General features: G+C 41.0%; 1 protein-coding gene across 1 annotated transcript; it reads left to right on the forward strand.

Annotated features, from left to right (window-relative positions):
- The first annotated feature begins 1,333 nt into the window (after positions 1–1,333).
- LOC118580267 (alpha-1-inhibitor 3-like) lies at positions 1,334–11,136 on the forward strand. Its single transcript, XM_036181939.1, has 7 exons — positions 1,334–1,419; positions 2,565–2,748; positions 3,461–3,620; positions 3,730–3,782; positions 10,279–10,299; positions 10,529–10,697; positions 11,072–11,136. The coding sequence occupies exons 1-7, from the start codon at positions 1,334–1,336 to the stop codon at positions 11,134–11,136; spliced, it is 738 nt and encodes a 245-aa protein (XP_036037832.1).
- The last annotated feature ends 1,436 nt before the right edge of the window (positions 11,137–12,572 follow it).

Raw genomic sequence — 12,572 nt, forward strand, 5'->3', positions numbered from 1 at the left:
ATCAATAAAGTTCAAAAGTTTTATTTCTCTTTCGACATTTCCATGCTTACCCTACACCCCCTTTTCAGCATGTTCTATACTTGAAAGTTTCTTGTCTCAACCACTTTGAGGCTTATATTGATTATAAATGCTTGACCAATAGCTTAGGCTTATTACTAACTAGCTCTTATAGTTCAAGTTAATCTATATTTCTTATTTATGCTCTGCCACATGGCAGTACCTTTATTACCATGGCAAAATCATCCTCTGCTCACTCTGCCTCTGCTGGCAATTTTTGACTCTGCCCTTCTCCTTCCCATCATCCATAGTTTGGTCACCCCACCTATTCCTCTTGCCTGGCTACAGACCAATCCACATTATATTAAACCAATTCAAATAACAAATCTTTACAATGTACAAAAGGATTATTCCACTGCAATGTCCTTTCTTTACACTTAATGCCTCAAGATTATAGTTGTTCTAGCTTATGATATTCCTTCCTCAAATCAATGCCATAAGTTCTTTGCAAAAATAAACAGTCCCATGATCTAGAATAGAAATGCTAATGTACTTCCCAACTCAAACCTTAATGTCCTTCCAAAGGAACTGAATTGTATCCCAAATACTGATGTATTGAAATTATTTAAAGCAATCACCTTTTGTTGTACAGATTATATTGGGCTTCCTAGTAGACCACAGAGATAAGACTTCCCAACTGTACCTTGGTGAACTACTGTTCTAACCAAGAAGGGGCAGGCATGGTGACTTGTTTAGGTGAGTTTTTGAGCTTGCCCAGTACCCACACTCCCCCTTTTATATACAACACCCATGAAGGTAGATACTTGAATGAGTAGAGACAGGAGAACTGAAAATCTCCAACCTGGACTACTCTAGTGACTCTCACATGAGGAAAGAGAGAAAGTGAGGTGTCACCTCCCAGGGAGTGCTGCTAGATTCCAGTGACTAGAAGCAGTGAGGTAGCAAATGTCACACAATCACAGCACAGCCACCACTGCAAAGATTTACAGGAGGGTAGTAGGAAGACTGAGAAAGTCTGCTCTAACTCAAACTAAGTAGATTCTTTGCCCTTGATCCTTGATCAACACCACCCAAGATACTCTGGCACCGTTCCTGAGACTGTTGCAACTTATTTGAGTTGTGCTGAGTTGTACTACAGTGACACTAACAGAAAACTCTTGCAAAATCCACTCTTCTGTTTGGACACCTAGGGTGGAGCTTCCTGTTTACACAGTACACTCCTAAATAAAGCTCTGTGGATTGGGGGCATCTCTGGAAACTGTATTAAAGAAGAGGACACCGTGGGCCCTGTCCCCTTGTCCTTTCTTCCTACACCATGTGGAAGGACAGGCAGGCTCTGCAATGTCTGATTTCAGTTCTTCTTGCCTTCCTGACCTCTGCTTCCTTATCACCTGGACAACCGTGAGTACGAAGACCCTCTGTGGATTGTTCCTCCTACACTCAAAACCATACATTTCCTTTCACAGTCCCTTCTCCCAAACCCTCCCTGTATCATTTTGCTTTTCAATGAACAAATAATTGTATGTATGTTCTCCAACTTTAGTATTACATGATTCTATGATATCATCTTTTCCAATTCTAAAGCAGTTACTAAACAGAGCTGTGATGTGATTTTAGAATAGCATTCCTCTTATGACTGTACCACTAATATCTAAAATCCCAGTGGTGGGAGAAATTTTTTTCTGTGTTGAAACCATTTAATCTCTTTAAAGATAAGTATTTACATTGTTGGCATTTTGGGTTGGAAACATGTAGCCTATAGTTTAACCTTGGGATGGGTATGGGTTCAGGCACACTGCAACTCTGGATGTTTGTGTTTGAAAACAACATTCTTGTTAGGATCAAAGACCTTGGGTTAAACTGCAAGTAGAACTTGTTATTTGGTGCCAGAATAACCACATTATCAGCATTATACTGTTGAGTGACTTTTCTTGTCATTTTTTTATTAGAAAAACATATTTAAAATAGTAAAAATAAAAGCAATCTTTTGATTTTTTTCATCATGTCATGTAGTGGTGACAGTCTAGATTTTGGGCTAGTTTGGGTACAAAAAAAACCACTAATGCCAGAAAAAGGTAGAAAACAATTCCTACTTTAGTATTTTTTCAAATATAGCATATATGAATCATGCTACTCTGAATGCACAGTCACATTTTAAATTTAAGGGTTCCCAAAAATAAAAACAGGGTACTCTTGTTTTTCAAGAATTAAACAGGATAATCAAGAACAATCATGATAAATTTTTATGAAAAGAATAATTATTCCTCCCAGATTGTTATTAAAAAATTTAAAACATTCTAGCATTTGAATGCTAGCAGCTTAAGTGACAGTAGTGCATGCCATTTGAAGCTGCCTTGATGGATATCATTGCTGAAGCTGAGTTATTACCATTACAAACACTGATAATTTACCACTCTGCAGTGTCCTGCTGTCTGTCACCTGCCACCTCAGGCTGGAGAATCTTGGATGGTGGTGATATTGTGCACAACCTACAGCCATAGACAAGTATATCTGTCCCCAGCTGGCCTCAACTTTTCCCTTTCCAGGAAGTATATGGTGCTGGTCCCTTCCCTGCTCTACACTGAGTCCCCTGAGAAAATCTGCTTCCATCTGTACGATCTGAATGAGACAGTGACTGTCAGGGCCTCCTTGCAGTCTAGCTGGGGAACCAGAAGTCTGTCCAATGAGTTTGTGGTTGACAAGGACTATTTCCACTGTGACTCCTTCACTGTGAGTACTAGATGCCTGTCCCCATCTGTTTTCTATATTTATGTACACATGTGTGTATATGCATATGTAATATACTTACATATTTCTAAGAGATTAATCTAGAAACACAGCTACTACTTCAAAACAATAGACACTTAGAACATTCACCCAATAAACAAATAGCATAGATTATCCCACCCCAAAACAGGAAGAGCCAATGCTTGTGCATGTGCTACTTTCCCATTGAAGTTCCTCCAAGAACCTAGTACCCAGAGAAAGAAGGATTTTGCCACTTTGTAATACTTGCTGCTGTTAAGTTATAAACTTCCAATTAGGACTCCAGCTAATTAGAACCACATCTCCTATGTGTAATTGATATCCTGAATAAGTGCTGGGTTTCTTCTTCTGTACCAATCCTCAAGATGCAGTTCCTACTATCATTGATATGTTAGTTTCCACTGTACCTAAGTTCCAGAGTTATATCTAATTTTCTATCAAGATTATATTTACTCCATAAAAATGACAGTGTCTTTGTTGCTTCCACTGACTCATATGAAATGTTGTGTTTTACTTTGCATACTTTGTTTCTGACATGCCCTCCTCACATAATACTTAAACAGAAACTGATTAACCCAGAACTCCTTCCTATAGTGTGGAAGTACAGGAGGTAAAAAGAAAATCTAAGAACTCCAAAGGGTCATGGTGAAGGGTCTTATGTTCCTCTCCTTCTCAGCTACCCAGAATCTCAGCTTCGAATGAGAAGGTGTCTCTCTCTGTCCACATCAAAGCAGAGACACATGAATTCAACAAAAAGAGTATGGTGCTGGTGAAGAACCAAGAAAGTGTTGTCTTTGTCCAGACAGACAGACCCGTGTACAAACCAGGACAGTCAGGTACGAAGGTCCATCATGGGCTATAGAGTAAAGAAGGCATTCTGAACATGGCACAGAGAAGGCCTGGGTATCTGGACCTCACTAGAAAATTCTCTCTCTCTTTCTTCAGTCAAGTTTCGGGTTGTCTCTATGGATAAAAACCTATACCCCCTGAATGAGTTGGTGAGTCTTTTACATGTGGGTATTGGTGGGTTTGTGAAGACATAATGTGACTGGAATATTCTCATTTCTAGCCCCTTGCTAAGGTATGAGTTGTTCTTCTTCTCTACTCTGTTCATTTGACTATTTATATCTCTTGCTCAGTTACCATTGGCCATGCTATGTCTTCCTTAAATCTTGCACTCCATTACTGGTTAAGTGTTTCTGGGTTTCTTTATATTTCATGGAGACTTTTACTGTACAGAACCTTTGGGCTTAACCACACTTCTCAGTCATTTTTTTTTTTTGTAGTTTCTGTTACTCCAAGCCATCCTTAAGAAATTCATTTCTAGTGTAACAGGGGTATTTCTCTCATATAACTTTGTATTTAATAGTTAGTTTCTTCCCTAAATGGACTCTTTTAAAAATAAAATAGTATTTCTGAGTCTCTTGTCCTTTGCACTTCAGCAAGTGGTGGGTGTCTATGCTAATCACCCTCTACTACAAGTAGAAGCTTCTCTGACAAGGGCTGAGAGATATTTTGATCTGTAAGTATAAAGATACATCAATAGCAGTTGGTTTAATATTATGACCTTTAGCAGCATACTTATGATGAGTTCTCCTCTAGAGCCTATGACATGCCTAGCCACAGGTTACTGGCCCTATAATGATGCCAAATGTGGGTTTCATCTTGCATGGTAGGGCTTAAATCCAGTCAGAGAGTGGTTGATTACTTCCATGACATTTGTGCTATAATTGCACCAGTTAGCGTGTCTTGCCAGACCAGTGGTTCTCACAGTTTATAGAGTTCACAGCTGGGTGAGATTGATGACCCTGGCCCTTTGAGTTGTGTGCATAGAACCTTTCTGCTCTATGAAACTTATTCAGTAGGGATGATGATCAGTCAGCACCAGCTCAACTGTAGAATGTGAAAGCCCAAATTAGACATCTAAATAACATCCTCTCCAACCAAGGAGCATAGATTATTGTGTCAGAGAGGAAGGAATGACTGTAAGAGTCAGAGGTAGTGAATGAACACAAGGAGACAGTCCTCTAGACACAGCATGGCAGCCCACATATGAACTTATAATTGTGTTAGCATGTAAGACCAAGCCAAACCAAACCTTAGCATGGAGAGCAGAGGTGGACATGAAATCCCACCCTTAACTGAGGCGCTATTGCTAACATCTAGCTACTGGCAGAGAGTCAGTTTTCTTTAGAGTATAGATGCAGGTAAGTCCACTACACTCCAGTGGAAGCCCACATGTCTGAGAATATATGGGCAGCACTAACTGGAGTTAATGGGTGAAAAGAGAGAAAAAACACTAAGTTGTAAGGAATGAAAGTAGTTCTGGTGTGATTTAGAGGAAGGAGTGTATACCATCAGAAAACACTGTACAAAACTCTCAAAGAACCAGCTAAAAATTAAAACAAACAATAAAATAGCCATGTCGTTCTACTTAATGTTCTCTTTACAGCTAACAAATTACAATAAACATCATTTGGTGGAGAGTAAAGATTCTATCCTTTCACAATAATCTGTTGTATAATTCTATCAAGGATATTTTTTCTTCTTTTGTTGTTCTCACACACAATAGATCATGACCATGTCCTCCTCCTCCCTCCACTCCTGCCAGTGTCCCTCCCTCATCTAGATTCATGTCCCTTCAGAAAAGAGCAGGCCTCCCAGGGATATCAACTGTACATGACATAAAAAGATGCAATAAGACCAGGCACTAACCTTCCTATCAAGGCTTGTTGAGAAAACCCAGTAGAAAGGAAAGTGTCCCAAGAGCAGGCAAGTTAGAGACATGCCCACTCCCACTGTTAGGAGTCCCACAAAAACCCCAAGCTAAACAACCACAGCATGCACGCAGTGGACCTAGCTCAGACCACAGAAATCACAGGCTCTGTGGTTTCTCCTTCAGTCTCTGTGAGCCCCAATGAGACCTGCTTAGGTGATTCTGTTGGCCATGTTCCCCTGATGTCCTTGACCCCTCTGCCTCCTACCATCCTTCCTCCCCTCTTTTGTGGGGTTCCCTGAGCTCTGCCTAATGTTCAGGTGTGGATCTCTGCATCTGCTCCCATCAGCTGCCAGAGGAAGCCTCTCTGAAGACAAGTGGGCTAGGCAACATCTTGTGAGTACAGCAGAACATCTTTAGGAATAATTTTATTTATTTATTGGTTGGGGTGGTCAGTCATGTTTGGTTCTACCCTGGGTCTCTATCCAGCTTCCAGTTACTGGCCATTCAGACAGTGTGTGGCCATGGACTACCTCTAGTAGCTTTGCCCTCAAGTCAGACCAGTCATTTGTCGGCCATTCTCATGATCTCTGAGCCACCATTGCCTCAGCCCGTCTTGCAGGCAGGACAAGTTGTGGATTGAAGGTTTTGTGTCTGAGTAGGTGTCCCTGTCCCACAACTGGAAGCCTTGCCTCCTTATAGAAGATGGCTAGTTCCAGCTCCATATATGCCATTACTAGGAGTCCTCAGTAGGATCACCCCCACAGGTTCCAGGAAGTTTCCACTGCACTAGGTTTCCACATTGCTCTCTAATGCCCCCCCATTCCAGTTATCTCTTTCTGTACTCTCTCACTCCATCCCTTGCTCCCCACAAGCTCCCTCCTGTTCCCATCCCCACTGGTCCCCAGTCCACCTGTAAAATCTTCCAAGGGAGATCCATGCATCCCTCCTAGAGCCCTCCTTGTTATTTAGCCTCTCTGAGTCTGTGGCTTGTAGTGTGATTATCTTTAACTTAGCAGCTAACATTCGTTTATAAGTGAGTACATGTGTTTATTTCTCTGGATCTGTGTTGCTTATTCAGGATGATTTTTTTTCTAGTTCCCTCCTTCATTGTATACACACACGTGAGTATTGTTCTGCTGGGCAATCTCTTCATCCCTTTACCTATCTCTGTTGGCTGATGACACTAAAATTTCCAGTACAGACAGTTATTTCACTTCCTACTACTTCGTGTGTCTCTGTGTAATACATGTTCATCCTATGTGTGTGTGTGTGTGTGTGTGTGTGTGTGTGTGTGCACCTGTGTGTTTGTATGTGTGTATGTGTGTGTGTGTGATTGTGTACACATGTATGTGCTAGACAGAAGACAATCTTAGATTTCATTCTTGGATGCCAAACATGTGTTTTAAGTCAGTCTCTGCCTGGCCAGTGATCAATTGACAGCTGTGTGTCTCTGCTTTCCATCTGGGGCTACAGTAGGCACATGTACCTACTTTTTGTGTGGATTCTGCAAATGGAACCAAGGTCCTTCTGCTTGATCATTTTACCAATTGCCTCTCCCTCCTGTCTTTTACCTTCTGGTTTCATAAGGATTACATGTCATTTTTATTTAGGTTAAATTACTTCCTTGAATTAATTCTTGCTTCAGTTTTTCAACAACTGTATCTGGATGTTTTATTTATATTTAACTATCAGGTTTTAGTTCTACACTCAGTCTTGGAAATGTGATTGAAATATTAATAACATATATATTGATTTGGAAAGAGTATAAATCATTTCATGACAAATGTTTCTGTCTAGTGCACATGTATCTGCCCATTATTTTATGATTCTCTTTATGTAATTCATAATGGTTTGCAATGTTCTTCATAGGCTTACTGAGTTTCTTATTTGACTTATTTCCCAAAATCATAGTTTTCATTAATGAATGGTGTTTATAGAAGTTATAATTTGTTTCCTTCATTTTCAATGCGATTAAGATTTTTTCTTTGTACCCTATCACTTTTTATCATGTTCATCTTGCTGAATTCATTAGTAAAAAAGACTTATCTTGGATTCCAATAGGTTTTGTGTACCAGTTATAAAGTGATCTTGCTACTGCTGTATAGGGATCATTTTCTCTGACAGTTAAAGAATTAAAAGGCAGGAAAAAACTTGAGCACAGCAGACTGAATCAGCCAGTAGGGAAAGCGTTTTATTAGAGTTGAGGAATCACGCACAGCAGGCACATGGGTGGGAGGACCCTTGCAGTGGGGGATTGGGAAGCCCTGCCTCTCCCTGAGGGCTGGGGTTTTGAGGATCTTTGAGGGGTCTTTATTCCTAAATTTGGGTGGATCCACTTAAACCAAGACAGAGAGGCAGATACAAATGCAGGGTGAACTCATCTTGGTCTTGTCCTTGAATGTATCAGGCTGGTCCATTGCAGAGGTGCCCTAGTATTAGAGGGAGAGCCCTCCTGTGGCCTTTAGGCCTGCGTCACGGGTCAGGAGTGTGAGGAAGAAGCCAGGATTTCGCTGTTTCTATTATCTGTGGCTTCTCTTCCTGTCTGTTTACTTACCAGGGCTGGTCTAAGTATGAGTCTCTCAGCTGATAGAAACAATACTCCTTCTTCACTCACAGTTTTTATAGCTTAGTTCCTTTGCTGCCTGTGTAGACTAGGTCATCCAGGATGATATTAAAGAAATCATATGTAGGACTTTTGACTGAAACCACAGTATTCTTTGCAAAAGAGCAGTGTCTGCACCCTCATCTTCAGTATTTAGAGGTGAAAGTGGGTGACACATAAAGACATGGAGTTTGAAAAGAACATGAAAGAGAAGCTCCTGTACTGAGTACCACTTCGTTCAAAAGGTGAGAAAATAAGGCACAAAAAGAGAGATCAGATGAAAATTGAGAGAGCCTAGTCTCATCAACACAGGTCACAAAGCCAAGGAAAGCTTCCCTCATTCAAGCTATGTGTAGTATTTGTCCGTGACTATTAGCATAAATTAGAAAGGCAGCTTGGTGCCATGATAATTTAGCTAAACAAGGGAGTCATCGATCCACTTAAACTAAGACTTCCACAGTCACGGGTTGTTGACGGGTTTTCAGCACCCAGTATTCATTCCGTCTTACAGAACTGGATTCAAATCAACCAGAGACCCATTTTCTACCCCATAAAAGTTGTGCCACTCTTGCACCAATGGGCACATCCTGCGTGGCAGGTTGGTGTTCGACATCCTAGGGTTCTCAGCTGGATGAGACCGTTGGCATCTCCTCTCCTGCAGCAATCTGCACAGCACCTTGTGGCATTGTGAAAGCTGGTCAGCAGGGGGTGGTAGCAGAGCACCAGCTTGATTTCTCTACACCCTTCCACCACGGTGTGTGGTGTCTTCCACAATAGAATGGTTATCAACTAGTTATTGTGTGCAGTCAAGAAGAGCATCAAGATTCTGTATTGCTTTGGGGGGTGTAGGGCCTCTCTGGCCAGCAACTCATAAGGCGCTATCTCATAACTAGAACTGGGACATTTGTTTAGTGACCCTTGGCCTTCAGGAGCAGCATTATCTAGACGTGCAGTACATCTTCCTCTGACTCTCCTCATAACTTATGATTCTTAATAGGCTTAGAAAGCAGTAAGCTCCACGTGGCTTTTTCATGGGTCCTTAGTGTGGATTAACCTTCCTATCCTTCCCTCTTGTCTCTCCCATCCCACACCCTTATCCCCAATAAATGTTCTGTTCCCCAAAGGTACACCTGTGCATTGACATCCTCTATGTCATGCTGTGCCCCTTGCCCTGAGGGATTCCCACCCAGTGATCCTCTTCTAGGTACCTTGACTCCACAAGTACTCCAGGTTTGGAGTGAGGAGCCACACATGAGAAAGAACAAACAGCAGTTATCTTTCTGAGCCTGGCTTACCATTATCATTTCTTTGAGTTTTATTCATTTCCTTACAAATTTTGTAATTTCATTTTTATAGCTAAATAAACTTTCATGGTGTACACAAGTACCACAGTTTCATCATCCACTGTCATGATTTATTTTTCTAGACTTTCAGAAACAAGTTCAATCTCACTAAAATTCCCTTACAACTGCCACTGCTTGCTCTCTCTTCCACTGCTGGAAATGGTTTTGTTTTCCTCAAGCTGATGCTTACCTGAAGGAAATTCACCTCTTCAGACAGCTCAGTTATTGCAGAACCTTAAATGACCTTGTCACTGTCTGTCTTTACTGTATTCCTCATCTGCTCCATCAGAAACACTTTGCCTGTAAAACCTCTGAACATGCAGCCCTCGCCTTAGTCAGCGGCAGCTCTTAGAGCAAAGCAGCTGTTGATTCCTTTCTTTCTTTGCATTTCTGGGCACTGGTTAGACAGTGGCTTGCTCTGTTGAACTACGTTCAGGAGGTGTAGATTGAGTTCATGTGCTAATGCCTTTGTATCTCATTAGATGAGGAATGGGAAGCAGTGCCTTGGGTAGAGTGGGGATATATAGCTTGCCCAGGACACCCCCTCCCCCAAGTTAAACATTTTGGCTGGATATAATATTTAAAATTAGTAACCCCATTTCACACTAAAAAATTCCTGATTTGATAAATAAATTCTGTGAACTCCATACTGTAAAGGCTCAGGATGGGTCCCCATAAATTATTTTCATTATTACTTCATAACATTAAATTTGTTACTGTAGTAAACCTCAATGTAAATACTTTTGGAAATAGAAATTTGCCAAAGTCACTATGACCCCTAGGTTGAGAACCCCTGTTCTACACTAACACTGTTTTCTCTTTCATTCCAGTTTCCTCTGGCTTACATTGAGGTAAGAAACTTAACTGTTTCATGTTCAGAGAGAAATCAATCCGCTGAAAGCAACTTGATGTTGGAATGTTGTAGCAGGACTGTGGGTCAGCAGCCTTCCACCATTGTGGATAGTTGCTTCATTATATCACATTCCCTACCCTAATGCTTCCATCATGAACACATGGTCTTAGATGTGTTGATGTAATTAAAACTCTATTTACTTACAAAATTTACAACCTGTCTCACAGGATCCAAAGACGAATCGAATTATGCAGTGGCGGGATATTAACACAGAGCATGGGCTAAAGCAGCTGTCCTTCAGCCTGTCATCAGAGCCTATTCAGGGCTCCTACAAGATAGTGATAGTGAAAAAATCAGGAGTGAAGACAGAGCACTCCTTCACCGTGGAGGAATTTGGTATGGCTTGGGAAGATTGAAAAAGGAAAGTAGATCTTGTAAGTTTCTGGTTATCATAGGATAAATTGATGAACATGTTGATTCAATGGGTAAGGCTATGATTCATCTGACTCTAGCTAAGGCTATCCACCTAGCAACCTGGAGCTCCCAGAAAGTTCTGGGATTTCAGAAGCAAATTACTTGGCTTTTCTTGTTTAAATAGATACCTCTGAGATTTTCATATCCTGATACAATCTATCACCGTTCCACATTCTAACTTTATTGGGGGCGGAAAACCTTAATAATGGGAAGTCCCCATTTCTTGGCAGAGGCTCATCGTTTAGGCAACTAGAATACTAATTTTCCACCTGAATTTCTCTTCTCTCTCCCAATAGTGCTTCCTAAGTTTGAAGTTCAAGTAAAGGTCCCAAAGGTCATCACTGTGCAAGATGAAAAGTAAACGTGACTGTGTGTGGAGTGTGAGTTACCTGTGTTTAATCTTCTATACTTCAGAATGTACTTGGACACAAAAGCTACCTGGGATAACATGTCATTGTGGAATATATAATGCTAAGGTTGTCCTTCCTCCTGGAATGTTCTCCTATGGTGTTCATTTCTTCCTCACGTCCCCACTGCTCTGCATCCATAACTGCTTGATCATTCATTGCCTGTGTTGATGATGTTAATCCTGATGACACCAGTGATACATCAAATTATGAGGCAGTAGGGATTTCCTACCTTTGGAAAGAGGAAGGCTCCTACAAAGATCCCCTAACCCATGTGAAGAAAACACAGGCACTAAACAGCATTCTGCTGACATGTTATAGGTTGACAGAAAGAACAGAGAAACAAGGGCTCCCAATCCATCTGCTGTTCCAGCCACTGCTGCCCAAGTTCAACTTTTAAACATCTCACTTTTGTGTTTGCGTTTCTGTACCAGACAAAATGTGGATCCTGTGTCACAGCAACTGAAATTGCTGTTAATGTCTGGAAACGCAGTAGGGCAAATCATGCTAGAAGGAATTTGCAAATGTGCCTGAATCAAACTGAAGAGACACACCTTAGCTCACATTTGCTTATCATTAAAATAAACATGCTCAAAAAAAATGAATAGGAAGAAGGCAAAAGACTGAGGAGGTCGGTTAGAATAGTCCTGAGTTATTTCGCCATGGTCTCCATTCATCACAGCCCCATTATTTACTAACTGAGGATTCCTTAATCTTTTCAGAAGAATAAAAGGGAGAAAATCTTGTCTCCCAGTGGTTCTTAACAGGGCTAAATGGTTTATATATCTAGTTTGAATGTGCCAAGCGTTATATTGTGCCCTATTTTCTGTCATTGTGAAAATACACAGAGCTAATTTACTGTTACAGATTGACAGTGGTGGGAAGACTGTAGGTCTCTGCTTTAGGATGACCCGTGGTTTCTGAATCTGTTTAATAACAGATATACCTATGGAAAGCCTGTACCAGGACAGGTAAAGATGCACATATGCTGTGAATATCAGGATTCTAGCAGGAAGGGACAGGAAATATGCATACCTGTCAGTTACCAGGTGAGTAAAATCTGCTCAAAATCCCATTTTTAATATTGACGGTTAACTATCATGGAAATAGAGATAGCAAAGCTGAGAGGAAATGCACACCGAGGTACTGAAAAGAGGATGTTGTGGGACCTTGGGACCTCAGGTTTAGCTCTGTGGTGGAACACTAGGCAGGCACGTGTGCAATCCCCTGCATGACCACCCCTCTCACTCACAAATGTTAGTCCTGGGACCCACTATTATTAAAGGCAAATTTCAGCAATTTTATAGCTAAACTTGGCCACCAAATATATTTTAGTATATATTCATTGTATAAAGTAGTAGGTTTATGACATTTTCATACATGAGTATCA

The sequence above is a fragment of the Onychomys torridus genome, chromosome 3 (genome assembly GCF_903995425.1).
Source record: "Onychomys torridus chromosome 3, mOncTor1.1, whole genome shotgun sequence".
Lineage (NCBI taxonomy): Eukaryota > Metazoa > Chordata > Mammalia > Rodentia > Cricetidae > Onychomys > Onychomys torridus.

Coding starts and splice junctions, on each gene's coding strand:
- LOC118580267 (XM_036181939.1), top strand. CDS start 1,334: ATGTGGAAGGACAGGCAGGCTCTGCAATGTCTGATTTCAGTTCTTCTT. Junction 2,749..3,460: donor TCCACTGTGACTCCTTCACT/GTGAGTACTAGA, acceptor TCTCCTTCTCAG/CTACCCAGAATCTCAGCTTC. Junction 10,300..10,528: donor TTCCTCTGGCTTACATTGAG/GTAAGAAACTTA, acceptor CCTGTCTCACAG/GATCCAAAGACGAATCGAAT.